The following is a 23,654-nucleotide window of genomic DNA, read 5'->3' on the forward strand; positions in this document are numbered from 1 at the left end:
TGAGTACAGATGGGTTCATCTCTTCATATACATAACACCTACCTTGGGAGTTGCTGCTACTGCCAGAAATGCACAAACTGATGTCCTGAATGTGGACTGTGAATCCTTTATGTTCCAATTATGCTATATCAGCAGGTTTTAACAGTGCATTTATTTATATTTAAAAAATACATTGGATCTTTCATGTAAAATGAAAACAGTACTAGTTTCAGTGTTTGGCTTTATGTCTTTCCTAACTGTCTGTATGTGCTGTCATTCAGTTATCACTCACATCCAATGAGCATAACACATATGGAAAAGATCTTCTCAGAGTTGGTGTTGGGGGAAACGTTCCCAAAGCCCACGCTGGTCAGACTGCTGAAGGTGAAGTAGAGTGCTGTGACATACTTATCTTTGATGGAAGGACCTGAGCTTGGGTCACTGTAGTTGTATTTTTTCCCTGTAAAATGCAACATAATCATTTTTCTATCCTACTTTTAAATTCAGCTTTAAAATAGAGAACTGAGGGAAGGAACTATCATCAACAGACATTACCTATTGACACCCCCAGGTTGTCCAGCCAGCCAATTTTATGCTCCAGGTAAGGCTTCTCCACATTTCCAATTGCGTACCAGATGCAGGCCAACCAGTGTGCAATGAGGGCAAAGATGCACATGAGCAGCATGAGGACAGCAGCACCATACTCTGAGTAACGGTCCAGCTTACGGGCCACTCGTACAAGCCGTAGGAGACGGGCCGTCTTTAGCAGACCGATCAGAGTGGTAGTCTGGAAAACAGAGAAGTGCACGCTCACTTAAATCTATGTGTTTTAAATACTCTACGTTTGGATATGTACATGGTACAATGTGCTAAAATATGTGATACAGGGAGTGATGGTAGTTTACTCATGTCCTTATTCTACTGGGTGATAAATCTGGGGATGTGTAGGTATTCAGGGATTTCAAAAAAAATCCTACTATTTAAAACTTCCTATTTTTTTTTTCTTTTAGGCTCACGCAACACAAATAGAGTTCCTAAGATTTGTAATGTTTAGTTATTTATTTAATCTCCGACAGGGACCAGTTCCCTGTTGGAAACAGGGAACTATGGCGTTACCTGTTGAGAACAGGGAACTTGCAAATTGATAAATTATACAACACTCAAAACATGGCTAAAAGGAGTTTCTCTCATCTCTTTTTATTTATCAGGGGTTATAAATGAAAGTCTTGAAAAGTTAATAATGGCTAATAATATCGGTCTGCAAATAAATCAGTTGGGCTCTAATGGTTATCGGTCCATCAGTGATTAGGTTCACTCACTGTTTAGTTAAGCTTATAAGTGATTACCGACTCAAAAACATATGGTGTAGCTTTTTGCAACATACAGTAGTAGATCATTCGTGCTGGTATAAACAGATCTTTCAAGGTCTCAGCATCCCTTGGTGTCAGCACAACTTCCCTGCCTCAAGCTCTACAAATCATAAAATGTCAGTAAGTATCTGGCTTCTTAACTGGCATGCCAAAAAAGCGTATGAAAGAGAGAAGGTTGCTTTGGTGATTGATCTGTTGGCAGATGAAAAAAAAAACCTTTTCGATAACTGCATATGATGATGGCAAAATGAGCTTAAAAAAAAACAAAAAATATCACCAGCTTGGAACCTCCATCAAAGTCTCAAAGCCAGTGTGCCAATGTGTCCCCATTTTTGACACAATGAATACAGAGTGTGTAACGTGAGAGTGGAGCGGCTATTAGTGTGGAGCAATCTGTAAACACAGTACAAGAAAATGCTAATAGGTCCAACCACTCCCTATCACACCTGGCAATTATCTTAATATCCTTAAAGAAGCACAAACCTTAGTAACTGTGCTTCGTCACTTCTGTGCTTGCCTATGCAGGTGAAAGCAAATACGACATTGATTATTCAAAGCACTAAAAAGTAAGAAGGGGGCTTGTTGTTTGTTGTTTTGTTTTGAAAGCAAATGACTGATGAGAAAGAGTGCGTCTACATCATGCTGAGGAAGAGTGCTGTAGCTGCTTCTGATGGGTCCATTAAAGAGCCTCCATTCTTCCAATCTCACCCCTAAATCACAGCCATCTGTCATTGCAGTGTTCCCTTTCAGTGACAACACAGTGAACAGTGAATGAATCTTGTATAGAAACAGATGGGCTTCAAATTATCCAGCATGCAAGTGACTCTGAGTGACCTGCACAGATGACACAGTGCATGCTGTATGATGTGTAAAATTGATTAAAATCTTAAAGTAAGTTGAATGCATTTGGGGCTAAGAGTGAAGCTAAAGCTAACATTAGGAACAAACTATATGAAAAATACCCAGAAAATATCCAAATATCCCTCTGGTCATCTGCCACTGTAGCTTTGCAGGCTCCCCTGGCCACTTTTAAAACCCAAGAGTCAACCAAGGGTGTGATATAACTTTCTGTCTTCAAAGTGGTCACATTCCTTCTATCCGACAAGAGCTCTGCACGGCACAGAACAAGCCAATAATCACCCAAATGTTTCCCTTCTTCATGTGATCTATAAAGAGAACATATTATCCACAACTATAGTGTCTACTGTCTGAGTGAACAGTTGCAGAAAAATTTCAAGTACAAATCTGTCTGTCCTTCCTGTGTGCACAAGCGAGACTGAGGGGGCTGCCTGTTACAACGAATCTGCCTCCTTTCTCTTTGTTTAGTACAGCCGTTGCTGCAGGTTTTACAGCATAATGGAGTTGGAGTGCATTTTTGTACAGTCTGCTTTAACCAAGGGGAAAACAATGCACATTTACCCTCTGAATGGAGACAGAATGTGAAGCCGGGAAGCAATCCATTACACACGCCTCACTTGATTTGCATGAAAATATTCACAGGACATCTGTTATAGAAAAGAGGATTTGCTTGTGTTGTTCACTTGACCTTAAAGGGTTAATTTAATATTTGTAATCATAAATGTCTCTTTCAGGAGGGCAGATACAGTAATATGATCAATTTTGTGGAACTGTCATGAAGTAGCTAGACACACTGGAAGCACAGTGTTTATGTAAATTTACTACCAGGCACGGAAGAGATGTATGTAACCACCCACGCACCCTGACATTTTGGCTTTGTTCCAGGTTTACAGTGGTCTGCCCAGAATTTCAGGTGAATGACATTTGAATTGTGATTTAGGTTCACTTTTTTCAGGGATCCTCCATAGTTTGCAAATGTGTCAAATGCGGGCACTATATCCATGTGAATGTGGACATAACATGCAAACTATCTGATCTTATCACAACAGGACATTGATATGAAAATGATGGAGGAGTTGAAACAAGTCCTGCAGGCAAATTCGAAGCCACATCATTTTCTTTTGTGTGCCAGCCTGCAGCCAAGTCCAATCAAAGCAGGATATCACCCAGGAATATGCACCCAATAAAATCAGCAGAAAAGACCCAACAAAACTCTTAACACATTGTCAGATGTGGTTTCCAGGCAACAAAAGTGCATGAAATTAGGGCTAAAAATAGTTCCTGTTTCTGCACAGTGAGCTAAAATAACACACCTTAAAGACCAGAGCTAAAAATGTACATGGATATGTTATTTTCAGCTTCTCTTGATTGGAGGAGGTAAAAATACAATTTTTTTTTTTTTTGCCTCATCCTGACACTGTGTGTAAGTAGAACACATCCTGTCACTGCACAAGTCATTTGGCTGTATGATGAGGACGTATGTTGTGCTGTGGTGTCGCTCAGCTGTCTGCTCTTTTTTCCTTGCCCGCCACTCACTGGTGGCCTCTAGCCATGTACTTCCTCAAAGAAACACACACCTAATGGTAAATAAAGACTTGGCAAACCAGTAGGCTGACATCAGATCAGGACCTTGCTCTTAATACACACCTTAATCCTGGATATATCCTAATTTTATGTGTGTTTTTGAAGGTATTGCTTTGCGTATCGTGGAACCTGGAATTTTCACACATTGCAATGGACTGCATTGCCAGATTTGCTCCTGGATTGATTTGAAAATGCAAGGAAGGGGCTGGGAATCAGACCCGCTCTAGAAACAAGAGAAATGCATGTGTTTGGGGCAGTAAAGGATTGGAATATTGTATTTCCTTTAAAATGTTTTCTTACTATTAAATATTAAATGAACCTTGATGTATGTAATTTTATTTTGGAGTGCAAATAATTAAAAAATGTTTCATTTAATCTGATTTTTTTTGTATATTCTCAAGCTAGTAATTATGTCCTCTGCTGCTCCCCGTTCTCAGCAGCGGGAGTTTGCTAAGCCATCTCCCTCAGACTTGCAAGCAGAGCTGTTGGGCAGGCACAGACCTTTTTAAAGATTTGGATGGCCTGGGGCCGTAGAGTCTGTCTCTGATGAAAAGAGAGCGGAGGGAAGCAGATGCGAAAACGAAGTGTCAGATTGGTTTGGGAGTCTAAGCATTCAAGATAACATCTCAAAAAAAAGACTGCCCAAAGTGTAGCCTGATGACACAGGGGTAACTAAGGCAGGACTGATGCTCAGCAGCTTCATGGTGTAAAAAAAGAGTTCTTTTCAATTTAGGTTTCACAAAGCTATTTCAGGTAAAAATGACCCCCCCCCCCCCCCCCCCCCCCCCCCTACTCATTAATCTACTGATTAAGTTTATTTAAATGTGTTCTGTACTTATTTAAATGTGACTGTACAAAGAGTTGATCTGTATCTAAGAGGACAGAGAGGATATTAAGTACAAAAATCCCTTTGGACTTCTCTATCCCCAACCAACCCCGGCAAATGGCCGTTCCTCCCTGAGCCTGGTTCTGCTGGAGGTTTCTTCCTGTTAAAAGGGAGTTTTTCCTTCCCACTGTCCCCAAAGTGCTTGCTCATAGGGGGTTCATATGATTGATGGGTTTTTCTCTGTAGTATGTAGGGTAGGGTCTACTTTACAATATAAAACACCTTGAGGCGACTGTTGTTGTGATTTGGAGCTGTATAAATAAATTGAATTGAATTGAATTGAATTGGAAGAGTGTGTATTGAGAGATGGACGGAGTACTTTAAGAAGCTGCTGAATTATGCAAATGAGTAGGAGAGGAAGATGGAGGAAAGTTCGTGAATCTGGAAGTGCAGAGGATTAGTCAGGAGGAAATGAGCAGGTTAAAGAGCATAAAGGCAGCTAGTCCAGATAACATACTTGTGGGGCATCGAACTGTTTAACTAGAGCATGTAATACAATCTTTTACCGATTTACAAGAATGAGGGTGATGTAAGAACTACAGATGGATAACGCTGATGAGTCATGAAGCAATGAGAATGAGTTGTAGAAGCTAGGTTAAGAAGAGGGGCGACGATCAATGTGTAATGTGTATGGGCTTATGTTGAGATGGGGTTAGGGTTAGGCACAACAGGCGTGATGATTGCTTTGAGAGTATTGATGGAGAAGCATGGAGAAGATCAGAAGGAGCTGCACTGTCTTTGTGGATCTAGAGGAAACGTAACAGGAAGGTATGCTCTGGAGAGAAGATGAATGAAAGTCAGTAGAAGAAGTAAGAAATGAGTGAAATCAGAGAGACAGATTCATGGACGTATTGAAGGATATGCAGAGGGTTGTGTGAAATAGGAGGATACTAGGGATAGGGCAAGATGAAAGCCAGTGAGCTGCTGTGGTGACCCCTAAAGGGAAGAAGAAGAAGAAGGACCATACATACTATTGTTACTGCTGAACTGTAATAACCTCAATCACCTGAACGACATTCACCTCAAGATGAACTGAGATACTAGTGACCATAATGTGTAGTGGTTAACACATTTGCCTAACAGGTGAAAGATCCCTGGTTGGAGACTGGGAGAGGACACAAATAGGGTTGGATGAACCCACCAATGTTATCTCGTGTTCTAAAAGACCTTTAGAGTGAGTTGTGATTTATTCTGTGAGTTCAAGTGCTTTTCTTGTAAAGGCAGTCAGATACTCGGTCATCACTGTCATCATCTCCAACTCTGCCTGGTTGATAACTGACTGATAAACGAAATAAATCCTCACCTCATCAGATCCTGAGCCAAAGATGAGCAAGTCAAAAGGGATGGCAGCCACCATGTCTATGAGGAACCAGCCTTTAAAGTAGTGGATGGCGATCTTGGCTGGGTGGCTGACCACCTCCTCATTGGTGTTGACGTAAGTCGTCCTAAAATTTATAAGGATGTCCACTATAAACATAATGTCAACTATCAGATCAACCACATTGAGGGGCGAGCAGGAATAACCACACTCCCGTCTCCTCTGCTCCTCAATGTCATTGAGGAGGAAGGCAGCAGAGTAGGGGGTGAAAATGGCCGTGTAGATGACCAGCAGCAGGATCAGCCAGTCCCAAACTGCTTTGAATGGACTGTAGTGAAGAATGGTCCACTTATCCATCCGTGGTGTCTGGAGTTTGTATTCAGGAAGCACATCGGCACCCAGAGAAAGAACCTAGTGAAAAACAAAGAGAACTTTTAAAATTTTACTGCCTTTAACATTCACTATCTGTGTTCAAATACACACACATTTTGGGAAATAAAAGTGTAATACGGTGCTTTTTCTTGCAGATTCTTTGCAAATTTGTTTTTATTGAGGACTTCACTGATTGCCTTTGCAGTGCCTGGGAGAAGCTTTCAATTTCTATTTCTGTTTTACGACACCATCAGCAATATTTTCAGAGTGAAGGGTCAGGCGAAAGGATTAAAATTTTAACTACATGGACATTTCAAAGAGTCTGTAAGTAGATTTGCATCACAGGAAATACAGGATGAGCATTGTTTTTGATTAAGAGTCAGAACTTATTATTTGCCACTTTGAGTCTCTACTTTGTGAAGGTGCAACAAATCTAAGAACTGCATGCACTTAACAATCTTAAATATGCTCTGTTTTTTGAGAAATTTAGTTAAATACAAGAAAATTTGAAAATATTTACACTAAGCGTTTGCATGTCTGCTCTCTTACATTGCTGGGCATGCTAGTAAGTGGAATTGCATACAGTCATGGTGATAACTATCAGTACATATTAAAAATCAACTTGTCCTTAGCAGCTCTTAAAGTAAGGTAAATATAAAGTTAGATGAATAATTATTAAGCTAAAATGAAGAAGCGGTGTGCTAAAAATTATAGTACACAATGTCCACAGTTTGGACTGAGAAGAAAGACGGTTTGGAGTAAAGGAGGCCATTTACGTCCACTGTGACAAACCATCGAGGTGACCTCTAGAGCTCATATGACGGTGGGTTCGGGTGATGCCTTGTAATGTTAGCGGTTTCACACCTTTGTTCTGGAGGGGGTAATGACCCCGCCTTTTTTCACATCTTGGTTCATGTGATAACCCGCATGATTAATAGTGGGTCATTGACCCTCAGCACCACCCCCAAGGTGTTGGTTTACGGCAGGGGTAGGCAACTCCAGGCCACGAGGGCCAGTGTCCTGCAGGTTATAGATGTGTCCTTGAGCAAGCACAGCTGATTTAAATGGCTAAATGACCTCCTCAACATGTCTTGAAGTTCTCCAGAGGCCTGGTAATGAACTAGTTGTTTGATTCAGGTGTGTTGATCCAGGGTGATATCTAAAACCTGCAGGACGCCCTTGAGGCCTGGAGTTGCCCACCTCTGGTCTGAGGGTTAAGGGTTAATTTCCTGGGACTCTCCATCAGTTGTTTTAAAACTGAAGAAGCCTCTGATGACAGGAGGGATATCTTCACTATCCTAAAGAAGTCACTGTGGCTCAAGTTTTAAAAAAGTTTAGTTTTAATTAAGTTTGAAATCAAATTTGCTATGAAAAAGACAAACAGGCTACGAGAAACAGAAGAAAACAGACGAAGGTGCATGTGATCTGTCAACCCCACATGAAAAAAACAAAACAAAACTCCTGATTATCCAACATCTGTGGGAGAGTGCCAAGAAATTAGACTGTAAGTGATAACATCCTAGCAATGACATGCCATATTTTATGAAAGATAATTTAGGATAAGATGAGATAAGGAATACTGGAATATGTTTAAATGAAGGTTAAAGCCTACATCAATGTTACAGAGCACATGGAAAACAAATGGCCACAAACCTCGTTGAACTAAAGTAATGATGTAAACAGGTAACTGCTGCTAAAGGTGGTTCTACAAGATACTGAATCATGGGGTGTACTTAGTTTTATTTTGGCTTTGATATCATAAAGACAACATGTAATAAGTCATCAATTGTTAATCTGAAATTGTAAGACCTGATAAGGACCTTTTTAATAATGCCCTTATACGTAAAGCCGTGGAATTAACAAAATGTATATTTTCTTTAGATTAGGTCAAGTAAAATTCAAAAGAAAAGACTTATCGCTGTGTGAATAATGCAGCTGTACATCATATAGATTCAGATGTAATGCACTTCACCATTATCTGTCATCCACAAGAACATCTTGCACATTACTTTAGGCATGATTTCCAATAAATAAATACTTCTCCAGTGCCTGTTTACAGAAACTCTTAAAATTGAAGCTTCAGTTGAGGGAGTGATGCCTTTTATTATTATTATTTGTAAGAATATTGTTTATAAGAACAGAAACTGAACATATCAAACCAAAATAAAATGACGATGCATCAACTGCATATAGAAAAATAAGAGCATGCATAAATGTCAAAATGTATCATCAAGACTGGAGGTATAATCCATTCCGGCAAGCCTGAATGTCAACATAATTATCTCTGTTATTGCAGTCACCATATAAACTACAGAACCTAATAGCTTTTAACATGAATATTAAAGCAGCGTCATGGGACTTTTTTCAGATAAGAGTCTCAGTGACTTGGAGGTAATTATAGGTGCAGGCAGGGGTACAGCTATTCATCTAAGTGTTCAACACTTCAATAGCTACAAATTTTCATTTTCACTGCTGATTATGGCAGAGGGGGTAGGTTTGATGGGTGGGTGTGCAGGTAAATTGCATGCACTACAAAGGCAAAGATACAATTATGATGTGATGTATGTGAGTGAGCACGAGAATGAAACAAGAAGGGAGGGCCTTAAGTGACTTTATTTTGGCATTCATCATATTTTTCATTGCTCCTCTATCGGTGCCCTGTCACCCCTCTATTCTAACCATTGTAACTGGGGAGGTAGGACCGGAGAACAGAAGGATGACGTATAGCACAATGTGGCGTGGTATTAATAATTGAATTGGTTATTAAAAACCCCATCCCTCTGGGAGGAGGGTTAAACGCTTTTACCCTCTGATATGGGATAACCTTTGAAATCGATCAGAAACCAAAGGACAGGCAAAGGGAATGCGCTCTAATATTCATCAAGCTGCCACTTCATTAAAGCTGGATGCTTAAAGTGATGGTTTTAACTCAGAGTTTAATTACTGTTGACTTTGAAATAACACCTTAGATTCCCATTCTTGTAAAATGATTTCTGTTAGGAAGGAGTATAAATGTTGAGAAAAGCTGACACTTGCTGTACCAAGGACGATTGTGGCCCGATCGCTCACATGATCCCACAACCTGCTGGTAATCCTGAGAAAGTTGGTTGATTTGTCAGAGTGACAGTTCTAGATCAAAGTGTTGTAGACATCTGTTTCTAAATTAATGATCCCATCTTAATTATTTAACCTGGTTACAGTAGCCATGTGCACTTGGTCAAATGAACTCTTTCTTGCTGGTTAATGGAAAGCACATTCTGTGTGTGTCTCGGTCTCAAGCACAAATAAACATTAGCTCTCCCCTCTTCTGGTTTTTCTGGTCTGCACAGTGCACACTGAGATATCATTTAGAAGTACATAGACCGTTATTTGACTCAAGATTCCACCTCAGATAACCGCAAGAAGTATAAACTGCTAAGATGCGGTCATTTGAGCCTCATATGGGGATGAGCCACACGTAGGGCTGTTCGATATAACGATATATATCGGATGACGATATAAAAATGTCTATCGTTTCATTTTACACTATCGTTTGTTTCGTGGTGTTGCAAAATAAACTGTTTACGGCAATATTTTTTCATCGTTTTGATGGTCACTGTAGTGGCTATATTAATTTCTTAAAGTTCTCTCTTTCTCTTATATTTTATATAACCACACTACTGACGGACAAGCGCATGTTTTTATGCGTTGTGGTTAGCAACAACTACGGAGCCCCGCTGGGGACATGGGAGAAAAAAAAATTAAGACAGACTTTTGTAAACTCGGGATCTCGCAAAACTTTTGCAACGACCTTTCACAGTAAAGCTCAAGATCCTGTTGAGACTTTTCCAAAAAAAATGGATCACGTGAAAGAGCAGATTATTTACGGATGAGAATTTAAAAAAGAGCCGCCAGGTGCTAAAAAATAAACCTTAGACTCAAACGTTAGAACAGGCTTTTCCCCGCAGCACGCCGTGTAATAAATACTCACAAAGAAAACGGCGGCCTTTACAACTTGTGTCTAAAAATGTATAGTTTCATGCATCGGTTGAAACACTCGACTCCAGCTACATGGCGCGCAGCTGGAAACACTTCCCGCAAGTCGAGCTGCCCGAGATTCACAGAATTTACAGAAAATGTTACATTTTTGTGATTTATATCATTATCGGGACGATAGAATTCTTATATCGGGGTATGAGATTTTGGTCATATTGCACAGCCCTAGCCACACGTGCACTGAGAAGTTCAAAATGTAATAAACAGCCTGTGAGGTGCAAGTCTGCTTTCCTTTTTAGCTGATCAGTTTCCTGGGTGAAGCCACCATCTGGCTGCAGTACCTGTGAGGTGGCCAAGGCCAACAGAGAGTGTATCTGTTCAGATGCTTTAATTATAACTTCAAATAAACTCTGATGAGTTCAAAGTTGCTTTCAAGACATCTTCTGTCACTTGGTTGTCAAAGTCAGGTGTCCAGAAACCCGCTTACCAATCTAAGCTGTAAAGGAAAGTGATAGGATAGGAAAAGTATATTTTACAGTTATATTCTAGGAAGTATGAAGCTTCTTGATGCTTTCACCACTCTCATGCAGCAACTCTTCTGAGGTGTTGTATTCTACCACATGTTACCCAAGTCAATTAAAACCATATTAAGCCCTCTCTTACTTTGCACTTGTGTGAGAGGACATTGTGCCATTCTGTGGTCCCTCTGCCTCTGGCGTCAGTGTAAGGCCTGCAGCTGAAATTGGCTTTGAGCGCAAACAGGGGTCAGTTTCTGTGTCCTCTATCTGTTACACCATTAATTGGCAAAATGCAAAACTGAGACCTAATCAGCAGTTTCAAGCAGCACTGGCCTACTCCTAGGACTACATTAACTTATAGTTCCATGCCTCTCAGTCCTGGCAGGAAAGGTGAGAATGACCTCTTACACTGTTCGTAACTCTAGAAATATAGCCTGAGCTCTGGATGCTGTCTGACAGCTGTAAGAGAACACTTGGCTATAGACACCTCCAATGCTTTACGTATCAGATCCCTTGAATTTCAGTTAATCATCCTGATGCTGACTGAGGGCATTTGGGAGTGTGCATGCAATCTGCTGATAAAGTGCTCAATCTGTCCAAGTCTGATTTGTGATGATCATAAATGATAATATGATGAACATTATATTAGAATTCTAATATCTCACTGTTCTCCAGTCTGCACAGACTTTATTATTAAAATCATTACAAATAAATACAGACTAAGGGCCCAAGACATTTCAGTCTATTCCTGATTTTTTGAGTAGTCCTATTTATGTTGTTATTCTTATTGCAGTGCTGCCTCTGTTTGTTTGGGTGATACATTTGTTTTTATTTTATGTAGGCAAAAACCTTGAAATTACTACTTGTTTCTTCAAGAATGAAAACAGTGATGTAGTATGTTTTATTCCCTTCGCACTGTCCATAACAGTTTGAAGACCCAAATTCATGAGTCCTCAGATGACCAAACACACAGCAAGCACTGTTTAACTGAGGTTGGATAATTCCAAAGGAACAAGGTAATCCAAAAACTAAAACTGGCCTGAGCAATATATGAAAACCACACAGTGGAAAAGCACTGGCATCAAAGGCAAGGGGATGAACACAGCCAGAGAACATACGTAATCAGACAGACTGTCAACTATCAATAGGAATACAGGACTATAAATAAATAGAAAGAATAGAAACTCACAAGGCACAAGTGAAGAAAATGAGGCTGACAGGATGTAAATCCAATGAAAACATTTTTGTTGCGTTTGCAGGTCTCACAGGTAGTATTATTGTTATTTTAAGGATCCAACAGATCATTTTATGCCTGTAATTCTAAATTACAGGCCCTCAATTTTTCTCCCCATTCACAAACTTGAAACTGGCTCACGTCCTTACCTGTGTGACTTTGTCTGTGACATTGTGAGTGCGATCTTTGACTTTTGGGGCGATGATAGTTTTCTCAGAGGATGGAGGGGAGGGGCACTTCTTATCATTGTTTGCCTCTGAGAAGTTGAGCGTGATCAGGGGAATCTTGTTGATGGTGGAGTACTTGTTGAGGTTGGAGTCGGAAGTTGAGCCAAGCAGGCTTGATTTGATTTGGCTGAGTGGTCCTGAAAAAAGAGCACGGCAGAGGGTGGGTGTTATTATTAGAAGATGCCGTATCTTGTTTTATAGCTGGGCTCTTGTTGATCTGTTATGCACTGTCAGTAGTGTTTATTTGGAAGTAGTTGCGACATGGGTAGTGAGCATGGAGTGATTCCTAGTTTTGGAGTGACTTCAACCACAACACAATACCGAGAATACAAAAGATGCTGAAATATAAACTGTACAGCCTTTCAGAGCCTCTCATTAAAACATAATGAACAACACTGTTGGTGAATAAACAGAATGATTTAATGTGCAATCAGAGAGTGCAAGTTCCCATAGTTTGCCAAATCTAGTGCAGTGAACTCACTGTATAGATAAAATTATGTAGTATGATCAGTGAACACTTTGTATGTAGAACACAATCATATTAAAAACGGAACTGTGCGATAGCGCTAAACAAACTGACATGTGGCCCAATGAGAGTGAGAAAAGTGAAAACAAGAAGTTTGCTAATTCAGCTGCGTGAACCAGCAGAGGAAGGATACACTGCCCACCCCACAAAGCACAGTGATTGAGAGTCAAGGACAGAGAAACAGACAGTTGAGGATGAAAGAGTGCATGCGCAGCTTCAATACATGCCACAGTCAGGATACATCAAAGCCGTCATAAAAAAACAACTGAAAAGAAAAAAGCTGAAGCCATACCCCCAGCCATCCAGGAGCGAGATACTAGCCAACCAGGAGAGAGAAGAAATAGGAGGTAAAGGAGAAAGTGGGATTATGGAAAGGTGTTTGGGACGTTGGGTCAGTAGTCTCGGGTACAAGCATATCAATAATGTGGCATTACTAGTAAATAGAGCTTGACAGGGGCTCTATCAGTAAACCTTTAGAGGATTAAAAAGGGCAGACTATGATGCTAATGTTGCTATTAATGTGTATTCCATTTGATTACAAAGAGCATATGACTTTTAAAGAACCTGGTTGAATATGTACTGTACTATGCATTCAACATAGCACTGCAACAGTTCAATTAAGCATGTAAACAGTCAGGTTTCTTTCCATTCACAAAGACAAGATCCAGAGCTTGCACACAAGAAAGCAAAGGTTAAAGACAGTAGGAGGCATCATTTCTTAAGCATTAATTTATCCTCTTCAATGAACAACAAGCAGGAGAGAAGTTTAATGTGCTGCTTCCATGCAAGCATGTGCAGAGGTTACTGTGTTTTCTTTTTAGTGAGCACTTACAGAGGCTGGCTAGGTTTAGGCAGGTCGTGTAGTCATTTAGTGTCTTTCGAGGCCAAAGAACTTACAAACACAGTCATCTGCTGAGGCATTTGCATACAACATGAACCTTTTGTGGGAAAACTCATGCAACAAGCAGGCTTTGACATGTACACGTGTATCATTAGACATGCTGCTATTCACGATCTGAAAATGCAGCAGGTTGCCGTTAGTTACCTTTGATATTGCGACCATTATCTGTGAAGGTGGCAACAGAGTGGGGGAGAAGACAGAAAAAGGGGAGTGGAGGTGAGAGAAGAATTTGTGGGTGTCTATGATGATAAATGGGGGTTGCCGTTAACGACCCGCTACTGTCCCTGTGAACAATGCATTACAGGGAAGTAGATGTATTAAATGTATCTAAATAGGAATTAGAGGCAATTGGAGGAGACTGATTGAGCTGCAGGAAACAGGACCAGTATGGGTCACTCCTACCCTCAACCAAATGAGGACCAAAAGGTGGAAGATCAATACCACAGATTATAGATGTGACCATCTACTGAGGATTCACTAGAACCCCACATAGCTGATATTTTAGGACGACAGTCTTAGTAATTGATTAGATCTGTAAATAAAATATCAATTACATTTGTTTCTTTCTTATATCACATCAATTCAACAAATCAATAAACAAGACATCATCAACCAGTGCTGTGCACTTTGCAGTTTAATGTAAACTAATGTAAACTTTGTTTACCAGTTTAAAGCATTTAAAATAAATACAAAGTGATTATTAAGTAATACCATATATACAGTTCAGCAACTGTTGATGCATATCTGAAAATGTATAAAAGGACACTCTTACCTTCACTGGCATGCCGGTCCCTGAACACCATCTTAGAGTTGGACCCAAAGCCTTCCATGTCATGTACAGAAGAGGCCCTGCGAATACTGCACATACTCTCTCTGGAGGCAGTTGGAGTAAGGCCTGGGATTGATGGAGCTGCAATAAGCGTGTCCTCTTGGCTCTGGTTTTTTGTCTGGGCAACGGCCTGGTCCGGGTACATCCGGTCCCAGGGGCCTTTAGGCGACGAGTGGTCCAAAGGCTCAGACACAGGGGTTGAGCAGTGGCTGGGGCCGATGAGGGCACGGGTGTCATTGGCGTAAGAGGGACTGCAGCTCTCTCGAGTGGTGGGAAGTTGGTAGTCGCGTGTTGCTACTGAGCCGTCACTGTAGCGAGGAGAGTCTACCATGACGGCATCAGGGTCTTCCTGGGGCAGGGACTGCTTGCTGATTCCCAGGAGAGGTAAGGCTGGGAGACGGAAACGAAAGAATCTCCCTTTCCCTGACAGAAAACAAGAGAAAAATCAATAAGAACAAGTGGTCGCACTGCCTCTGTTTCTCCTATATTGTTCCACACTTATGCCACCAAGATAATATTTTTTTATAATAAGAATATGAATAACAACACTGACAAAGCGTCTCAATTCTGATTAGCACATGTTTTTATACAGCGCCAAATCACAACAACAGTTGCCTCAAGATTCTTTATATTGAAGTAAAAGACCCTAAAGAGGGTAAGACTTTTATTCTGAAACACAAAACTGGTATACCCCAATCCCCTTCGAAGCCTTCTCCAAAACCGCAGCTCAATTAATGTCCAAGCCATTCACCTTTATCTACTAAAACACTGTCAAACCTCAAATGGGAACGTGGGCCCAGTGAGTGAAATAAGATTTAAATTTCCAGCATATCAAATTTCACTTGCTGAGTAATCCTCACCTTTAAAAATAATCTCTCATCTGCTTCCCCGCTCCTCTCTTTCATACATCTGCACTCATCTTTCAGTGTTGTATATTTACAACAACTGTACATTTAGCTTGCAGACACTATTTGTGAGATGCTGCACAGAAACAATTTGTTTCTGCCAGCCAAATGTACAAATGTGTAGATATTTATTAAATCTGTTGAAAAAATCCATTTGAAATTACTTGACACTTAAAAAACCTTACTCAATTTAATCGTGATGCTGAGCGCCATGACAAAAACTTTATTTACATCTACACCATGAACGCATCATAGAAAAAAAAGAGATGTGTTCAAGGTGTAAGCACGTTGTGGGATTTCATTTTCTTATTACTGAGCAAGAGGTAAACCCAGTCTAGCTATGGACAGAATGGGGACTGCCCATTCAATCATATCTATTATCCACCTGATCAAAGGTAAAGTAAAAAAACTTTTAAAAAAGTAAAGTAATTTGAGTTTTTCTTCAGGGAGTGACAAAAATAGCCCAGAAAATATGAGTATTGTTGCAAATTTTATCTCTAACCTTTAGCTTCTATTAATGGATTGGAACAAAATATTCTTGCATAGATTTGTTTCTGTCAAGCAGGGAACGCCTGAGGACAATTGATATCACATTTAATGTAACTGATCCACTCAATTAGTGTGAAGACTATTTGACTGTAGTCACACCCAAATAGCATAAAAACAGAGAATACAGTGGATTTTAATGAACCCTGAGAGACACAACCCCCTGTGACCTTGCGGCGTGTTTTTACGGTGTGTTTATAAGAAAACGTGCTTACATTCTTCAGCATCCCTGGTGATACCTCACATTTGTTTGCCAGCATCACTGAAAAGCCTACCAACACAGCTTTCTTAAAAAGACCCTGGCAGATCAACACAAGTGCTTGCTCTGCCTCAGGCACAAGTTCAGGCTTCAGTTTCCTTCAATTATTCATAAGGGAGGACATTTGTGGAAATACTATAGTGTGATGTGTAGTAGGGCTGAACGATTATGGAAAATAATCTAATTGCGATTTTTTGCCCCAATATTGCGATTGCGATGCGATATGCGATTATTTTTTAAGGTCTTTGTCTTCTGTATTATTAAACAAAGACAAGCAATACATCATATAGTATGGCCAATACTATATTACATTAATTTTAAACTGTTCTTTCCTGGAAGACAGACCTCTGTTATGATGACATGAGGTGATGCATGAATTGATGACTGACATTTTTATTTAACTTCTTCAATCACAACAGTATATTTGAACATACACAATAGTTTATTTTTAGCTTACAAACATCTGAGCATAAAGTGCTGACAAGGAACCCTGGTGTAAACATTAAAATGAAAGTCAGTACAATGTGCAGATTGCAGAAATATACATAAACAAAATCAGTGGCTTTACCACACTCAGTTTTTCGACATCTGTGAACTACTAGACAGTCATTCAATTAAAAAATAATATTAAATAAATAAAACTAATAAATAAAAAATACACACATCTTACTGATCTCTGCAGTCAGTAACATTACACATAAAGTGCAAACATAATAGCAATTGTATAAACACACACACAAACACGCCTTTAAAATTTAAAGGCGTGAAATTGGACGGTCTAGCCTTCTGATTAGCGTCACCGCTGTCTCGGTGGAGTTTAATAAACTCGGCCGTCTGCTTCTTGCTATCTAAAATATAACCAGACACTGGCGTAAATTCTCGACTGTCTCATACTTCTGTTTAATAAGTTTTCTGTTTGACGTTTAGTCAGCTGTGTGAAAACCAAGGAGGAACCCACCCGGGGGATTAATAAAGTTTTATTTTATCTAATCTAATAACTTTAATCTCAGCCAAACCGATTTACTCATGAACAAACAAAACACTGAAAAAAGCCCAACAATAACATTTTTAGGTTGTCTAAGTGACTTATATATTACGTTTAACCCGAGCAGCGAAACTCCGCGGTGATCTGAAAATGATGTGCCGGGAGTTGTGCCGTTCTCGGCCGCATCAGTAACCCTCGAGCTCCCGGCTAGCTGTCGAGCTGGTGGGTAGCAGACGCCTCTGAAAACGTCGAAGCACTTTTGCAAATATGGGATATCTTGATAAACCGAGCAGATATTTGATGTTTACACAACTACTTTCTCGCCTGAAAATATTTTAAAAGTTTATTTTGTGACCCAGAAAGATTAGTATGAGTAATTTTAAAACTTAGTAGCGGCCGCCATTGTTGGAAACTGGAGTTTGGCTGGGCAGCGCTATGAATTCTGGGATATGGTAGTAATTTGGACAGCCTTCGGCGCGTCGCTGTGACGTAATCGGTCTACAAATGCGGCCTCAGGAGGATGCAGCCCATGAATTTGGACATGTCCAGAGTATAATCGCAGCCTTTGCGGTTAGAAAATTGCACTTGATCATGTCGCGATATTATCGCAAATGCGATATATCGTTCAGCCCTAATGTGTAGAAGAGTCAGTCTTATAGGAGATTACAGAGAGTGCTTTAATGAGTGACTGATAGCTTCTGGAGAGATAGTAAAAAGTCATATTTCTGACCATATTGAAACATACGGCAGTTCTGAGGGATGATAGTATAACAATATAAGTTTACTGTAACGCTCCCCACCCCAAAGACACACACCATTCACACACACATTTACTTGGGTTGTACACTATATGCAAACACCATAAGACATGCTCAGACTTACAGGTTTTCACATACTGTATGCACTGCAAAGTCACCTGAACATATGCTATGCATATAACAATACTCTCTCAGCCTTTAGTCTTACTGCCATGGTGACACAGTGAAAATCAGTAAACACATCACATTATCATGTCTCCTTTGTATATTTTCTGCAGACAGCTACATTGTATACAACATACCGACATATGCAAATAGCGGAAAAGGTAAGGATGTATTCAGAAAAGTAGAATTAATGTTTGAGTGTTAGCAGGGAGCAGCCCGTCGCGTTATCTACCTCACTGCTTCTTCTACTGGGGTGAGACTGACAGGGAGGAGAGAGAAAAACTAACTTTAGACACAATGCCAATGTCTGTTTGGGTCAATGTGGTGTGTTTAAATTAAGTCTGGAGCCAGATGCTGATGCCAGAAGTGATCATCGGCATTTCATTTGAGATTCAGATTGGAAACTCCAATCTGGGATACCGTTCATATTCATCAGGATGAAAACAGGTTGAATCAGCATTCTCGTCTTTTAAAAGCGATTGTGAACAAAAGTCTGTTTCGTGAGAGCTCAGTTCTATTTTTCTAATCACACCACTGTAATATTACAATACTAACATGTTAGACAATTAATTGTGAAGCATTTCACAATTTTAAGGGCCAACATTGACTGCTAAAAGTGACACGTTATGAAAATAATGAACAATATTACTTGCCTCCAATTATTGTGCATGGAGGATAAGTGGACAATGTATGCCACAGCTCCTTAAATTAGTTCGTAATTCAGTCACACAGTCAGCGTGTGGTGAGAAAATTGCATGTACATTTAATTGTGGCACTGAAAGAGCCAAACGTTTCATGGATATGTTGCCCTTTTTGTGACTGCTGTTACTGCATGTACTGTATGCGTCTCTTCCCTCTTTACCCCTCCCGTTCCCTCCCTGCAAAATCTCACTGGCAGCTTTACACAACCAGTACAGTGGCCCTTGTTGCTATGATACCAGATAGTAATATTTGCACTGAATATTAATTGGGTCCTCAGATCCCCATGTTGGGGAGTGAAACATCTTGATGTAATGTGAGCATCATTCAGAGATTACGTTAGAAGCAGAAAGAGAACAACAACCCTCCATGCTGTGGTAAACGCAGGACAAAAACGATGGTGTGTCTTTTTGTCTCTGTCTTTTGTTCTTGAGCTTTTGCTGACATTACATAAAAAAGAGAGTTGTACAGCAGTTAATGTGTTTGCTAAGTGATTTGAAAGCAGATTTCTTTCACCTTAAGAGTTGTTTTCCTAGACTTCCAGCACAGCCCTAGTATTACTCACATGCTCTAGAGCAGGGGTCGGCAACCTGCGGAGCCGCATGTGGCTCTTTAGTCCTTATACTGCAGCTCCGCGTGGTTTGGGAAAATATATTACAAGTATTCAGCTGAAGTGTATTTTTTGTATTCGTTCTTTTTAAACTTGTAGTTCTAAATTGGAAGATTATTGTGACATTGAAATATAAAAATAAAATCAAATTTTATTATTTTTCGTCGCTCAAAATAAGCGTCACAATCGCGGAAGCATCTTTCTTGTAGTCGTCGTTCCAACACAACAACAGTGTGTTTGTTTTGATTTGTAGACCCCGAAAATGGCGCCGCGCTCCCACAATGCATTGCGGCGTGACGTCAACTCCAAAGCCCTATACTCGCCAATATAAACAATATATACAGTGTTATCTTCATTTTAGATGTCAAAAAGTATTTGCGGCTCCCAGAGTTTTCTTTTGTGTGGAAACCGGGTCCAAATGGCTCTTTGGGTGTTAAAGGTTGCTGACCCCTGCTCTAAAGGATAACATTTGTATTTCTGCTGGGTCCCAACTTTGCTCTCTGCTTATTTATTACAGAGGAAATTAGCCTGAGTTGATAGTCAAGAGCTTTATTTTATTTATTTTTTAAGTCAGGCAGTTGCCATCGGCGTGTGAAAATATACCAGAGTGATAATCAGTAAAGGTCCCTGGCTGAATTTGAAATAGAAACACTATAGAAGTCAGTGATCAGTATAAAACCTCACAGAAAGAAAGTTCCCCTTGGGTGGGCTCCTGCTGGGTACTCAGGGTTCCTCCCGCAGTCCAAAGACATATGTTATATTCACTGGTCACTCTAAATTGGCTACAGATATAAAGTACACGAATTACTTAAACTGCGTGGACAAGGGTAGAAAAACAAGTAAAGAGGGAAACACTGAAAGCAAAGAAAGAAAGACTAAGACAGAGTCTTAGTAGCCCTGAAGGCTAATCCTGAATAAACTGAAAAGCCATTTCCCCAACAGGAATTTGATGAATCTTTCCTCCTGAGGAAAAAGAAAGCTCATAAATAATTTCCCCCAGCTGCTCTTCACTTCCTAGGCTCATCACCACATTCCCCAATGCACATAAGCCAGTGTGGTTGGTTACAGAAAACTATAGTGCGACTAAATGCTAAAGACAACACATAGCGCCATCAATCCACTAAATCTGCAATTCCTTGCTCGTTTTTTCCTGAAACCTATTCTGAACTTCCTGTTGTTCTACAGTTATAAACACATCATGTGGTTAGATTAGATGCTGAGCTGTAGTGGAGAGCTCAAAATAAATAGTGTCCAACGTGAAAATCTGGTGTCTAATGTAGAGATAGTAAGGAGACAAGCAGAAACCATTGTAACCTTTCAGCAGCATCATTTTTCTAACTTGAGATGCCTAGCATAGACAGAATATTTAGAAGAAGAACTGATATAGGCCTGGGCAAAGTAAGATAAGAGGTGAGACAATTTTAGAGCTACTTTATTGTTCAAATATATCACAAGCAGACAATCTCACATTATAGGAATGAAGGTACCAACAGTCTTAAAAGACAACAAAACTGTGTGAGGCCTTGCTTCCCCTTATAACTTACAAAGTTCTACGCAGGTTCAGTGAAGATGAATATAATAGTTTTGGTTGTCAGGGTTACAACAAATGACTTTTTGTACACTGCAGTGAAGAGCACCTGGCACACCAAATCCACACACTACCTTCTCCAAATCGCCCTGCATGTCTTCACCACCTGCACTCATGTGAAAATGAAACACCTTTAATCTTGATTTTGGAATTAAATACAGTATCTGTTTGTTATTTTTTAAAGCTTTTATCTATGTGACATTTACAGTCACCCATAAGACAAAAATTACAAATTATTAACCATTCTCTAATTTTGATATCTGCTCTTGGAACCTACTGATTATTTTATAAAATAGGCCTCTGGTTCAAAAGTACAAGAAGCTCCAGTGATGATGTAAAGAACACAAACTTTTAGGCACACATATGCTTATTTGACCTGGATAAGTTTTTAGATTTGTCACACACAGCAGACTTAATTTGAACTGCATCTGTCAAATTTGTAGTGATCACATATTTTGTTCTGGTTTTAATAGTGTCAGCTCTCAATATACTGACAACATTTTCAACTATTCTGCTTCTCATCTTCCAAGTGATGCTCAGTGCTGGAGGAATTCCCTACTATTGCAACAATACTTATGAATTCATAAGAAACACAATACACAGCATAGTGAAATGAACCATTTTGCGCACATTTCTGTGTGAATTTTGTGAATCTGTTAGTGGCTCTTCTCTGCTGCATCAAAGCAATCCAAGTCGGTTGCAGAATGTATGACTCATCACTGGTTGACAGAGGGCAATTGATAAGCAGTGCCTAATGCATTCCTCAGATAGAGTCTAGATAACGCAATGCATGCATCATCTCCTCAGTAACAAGCAGTGTAAGGCTATTAATTAGAATAGTAACACTGTCTGTCTCACAGTCTTAAATTACATATTTAGCAGTTTTTTCATGAAAAATTCTGACAAAATTATTCATAATTTGTGAACATGACACAGGTTTCTAGAGTTTCTAGAGTTAAATGGATAAATAAACGAAGCACAAAGAAACCTATCCAGCATCGGGCCTTGACCCTATAAGCAAATCTGAACTATATCTGTGGAGGCACTCACTTAGATATTCAGACTGGAAACAGAGCTGGGAGAACTGCTATAGTGTTCAGACTGGGCCTTAGAAAAGTGAAATACGTTTCTAAGTGGGGGTGGGGGGTCATGGTTTGGTCCTGCCTTCGCTATTGTGGTTGATATGGGGGTAGGGACGGCCTTAGGGCGTCTGGGGAGTCCCTGGGGACGTTTTCCCTGGAGGGCCTAACCCGGGGGATGTGGCCATGACCTGGTTAGGGGCTCTGGTGGCTCTTAGATGGTGTTTTCCTTGTGGCTGCGTACACCGGAGATGGGGGAGGGTCTGTGCTGGCGGACGTTGGTTACTGGCCTGGTAGCCTGGCTGCCCCTGGGTGGGTCCGGGACGGGTGTGGAGGCTTGGGGGTCTGGGGGTGCTCCCCCCCCGGTCTGGGGTGCTGGCTGGGCCTTGGGGGCTTGGGTTCTGGCTGTTGTGTCGCCAGAGCTGTGGGCAGGTGTTTTCAATGCACTTTAGAACAGCACACAGCAACACTACATATGAGCGGGCGTAGGGAGGTTTGGGGTCTGTTAGCCTGTTAGATCCCAATCTGACGGCCAGCACCTCCTCGCAACTGGGGGGCTGGGAGGAGGTGCTGGCTGTCAGATTGGGATCTGGGATGCGGGGCCTCCCTGCTACTGCAGATAAGCAGGTGGTCCGCTTGGTGCTGTATTTATTATGTTGCTCTTTTTTTGTTTGCTTTCCAGGTGATCCAGGTGTTTTGTTTGTTTTTCTTTCTTTCTTCCCCCCTTTCTCACCGTCGCTTGTCCCCTCTGTTTTTCTTTCTCTCCCTCTCTTTCTTTCATTCTTTCTCCCTGTCCTATCCCCCAGTCATGTCTGTCCCGTTTGTAGCAACCGAAAATAAAATAAATACATAATTATAATAAAGGTCAATCAAATGGACCAATATGGCAAGGCCATGATGATCCACTTGGTAAAATAAATCCGCTTGGCATCTTTCTTGGCCTTAAGACAACAATTCTGATGGCTAAAGATCCAAACAGGACAAAAAAAAAAGAAAAAAAAAGAAAAGTGAAATACGAGGGCCTTATCAGTCACATGCACAACAGCCAAACATGGCCCCCTGTCATACACACACGCACACAAAAGCTTGACTATAGCCTAAGCATGCACACTGTCATAGTATCATACATAAACATGTATATAAACTGTATGTAAAGAACATGCATTCACACGCCACATGAAGCAAGGCAGTCTGTTCGAGTCCTCGTTCAATTACACTAATCTGAGGTGACCTTTGGTCTTCACGATGCTGCTTTATATGTCACAGACAGAAAATGGGGAAAGTGAAAAACTTTAAAAAAAGACAAGGCATCAAGAACACGTTCAAGAGCACAGCTGGGGAACGACATTATCCACTATTACACCGACAGCTCTGGGAAACCGAGGGACCCACAGCACTGCTCGAGTAGTTCATCAGGCCATCCTGAGCTATAATTGGTCCAGACCTTTGAAATGATAGCAGGCTAACACATAAGTGTCTGCTA

At 40.5% G+C, this 23,654-nt stretch overlaps 1 protein-coding gene across 6 annotated transcripts in view; it reads right to left on the reverse strand.

Moving 5' to 3' along the window:
- The window catches only part of LOC101482208 (potassium channel, voltage gated eag related subfamily H, member 7), a 76,086-nt gene that overhangs the window by 18,858 nt on the left and 33,574 nt on the right, over positions 1 to 23,654 (reverse strand). For 3 of the 6 annotated variants that reach the window (XM_004570422.3, XM_004570421.3, XM_076880509.1), the window contains exons 4-10: positions 14,521 to 15,000; positions 13,893 to 13,913; positions 13,140 to 13,163; positions 12,244 to 12,458; positions 5,981 to 6,406; positions 535 to 766; positions 272 to 439 (exon numbers count right to left, since the gene is read on the reverse strand). In XM_004570422.3, coding sequence (XP_004570479.1) covers positions 272 to 439; positions 535 to 766; positions 5,981 to 6,406; positions 12,244 to 12,458; positions 13,140 to 13,163; positions 13,893 to 13,913; positions 14,521 to 15,000 — 1,566 coding nt within the window. The remainder of the gene's footprint in view (positions 1 to 271; positions 440 to 534; positions 767 to 5,980; positions 6,407 to 12,243; positions 12,459 to 13,139; positions 13,164 to 13,892; positions 13,914 to 14,520; positions 15,001 to 23,654) is intronic. The other 3 variants (XM_076880507.1, XM_004570423.3, XM_076880508.1) reach the window with 3 other exon arrangements.

Source organism: Maylandia zebra, linkage group LG23, assembly GCF_041146795.1.
Source record: "Maylandia zebra isolate NMK-2024a linkage group LG23, Mzebra_GT3a, whole genome shotgun sequence".
NCBI lineage: Eukaryota > Metazoa > Chordata > Actinopteri > Cichliformes > Cichlidae > Maylandia > Maylandia zebra.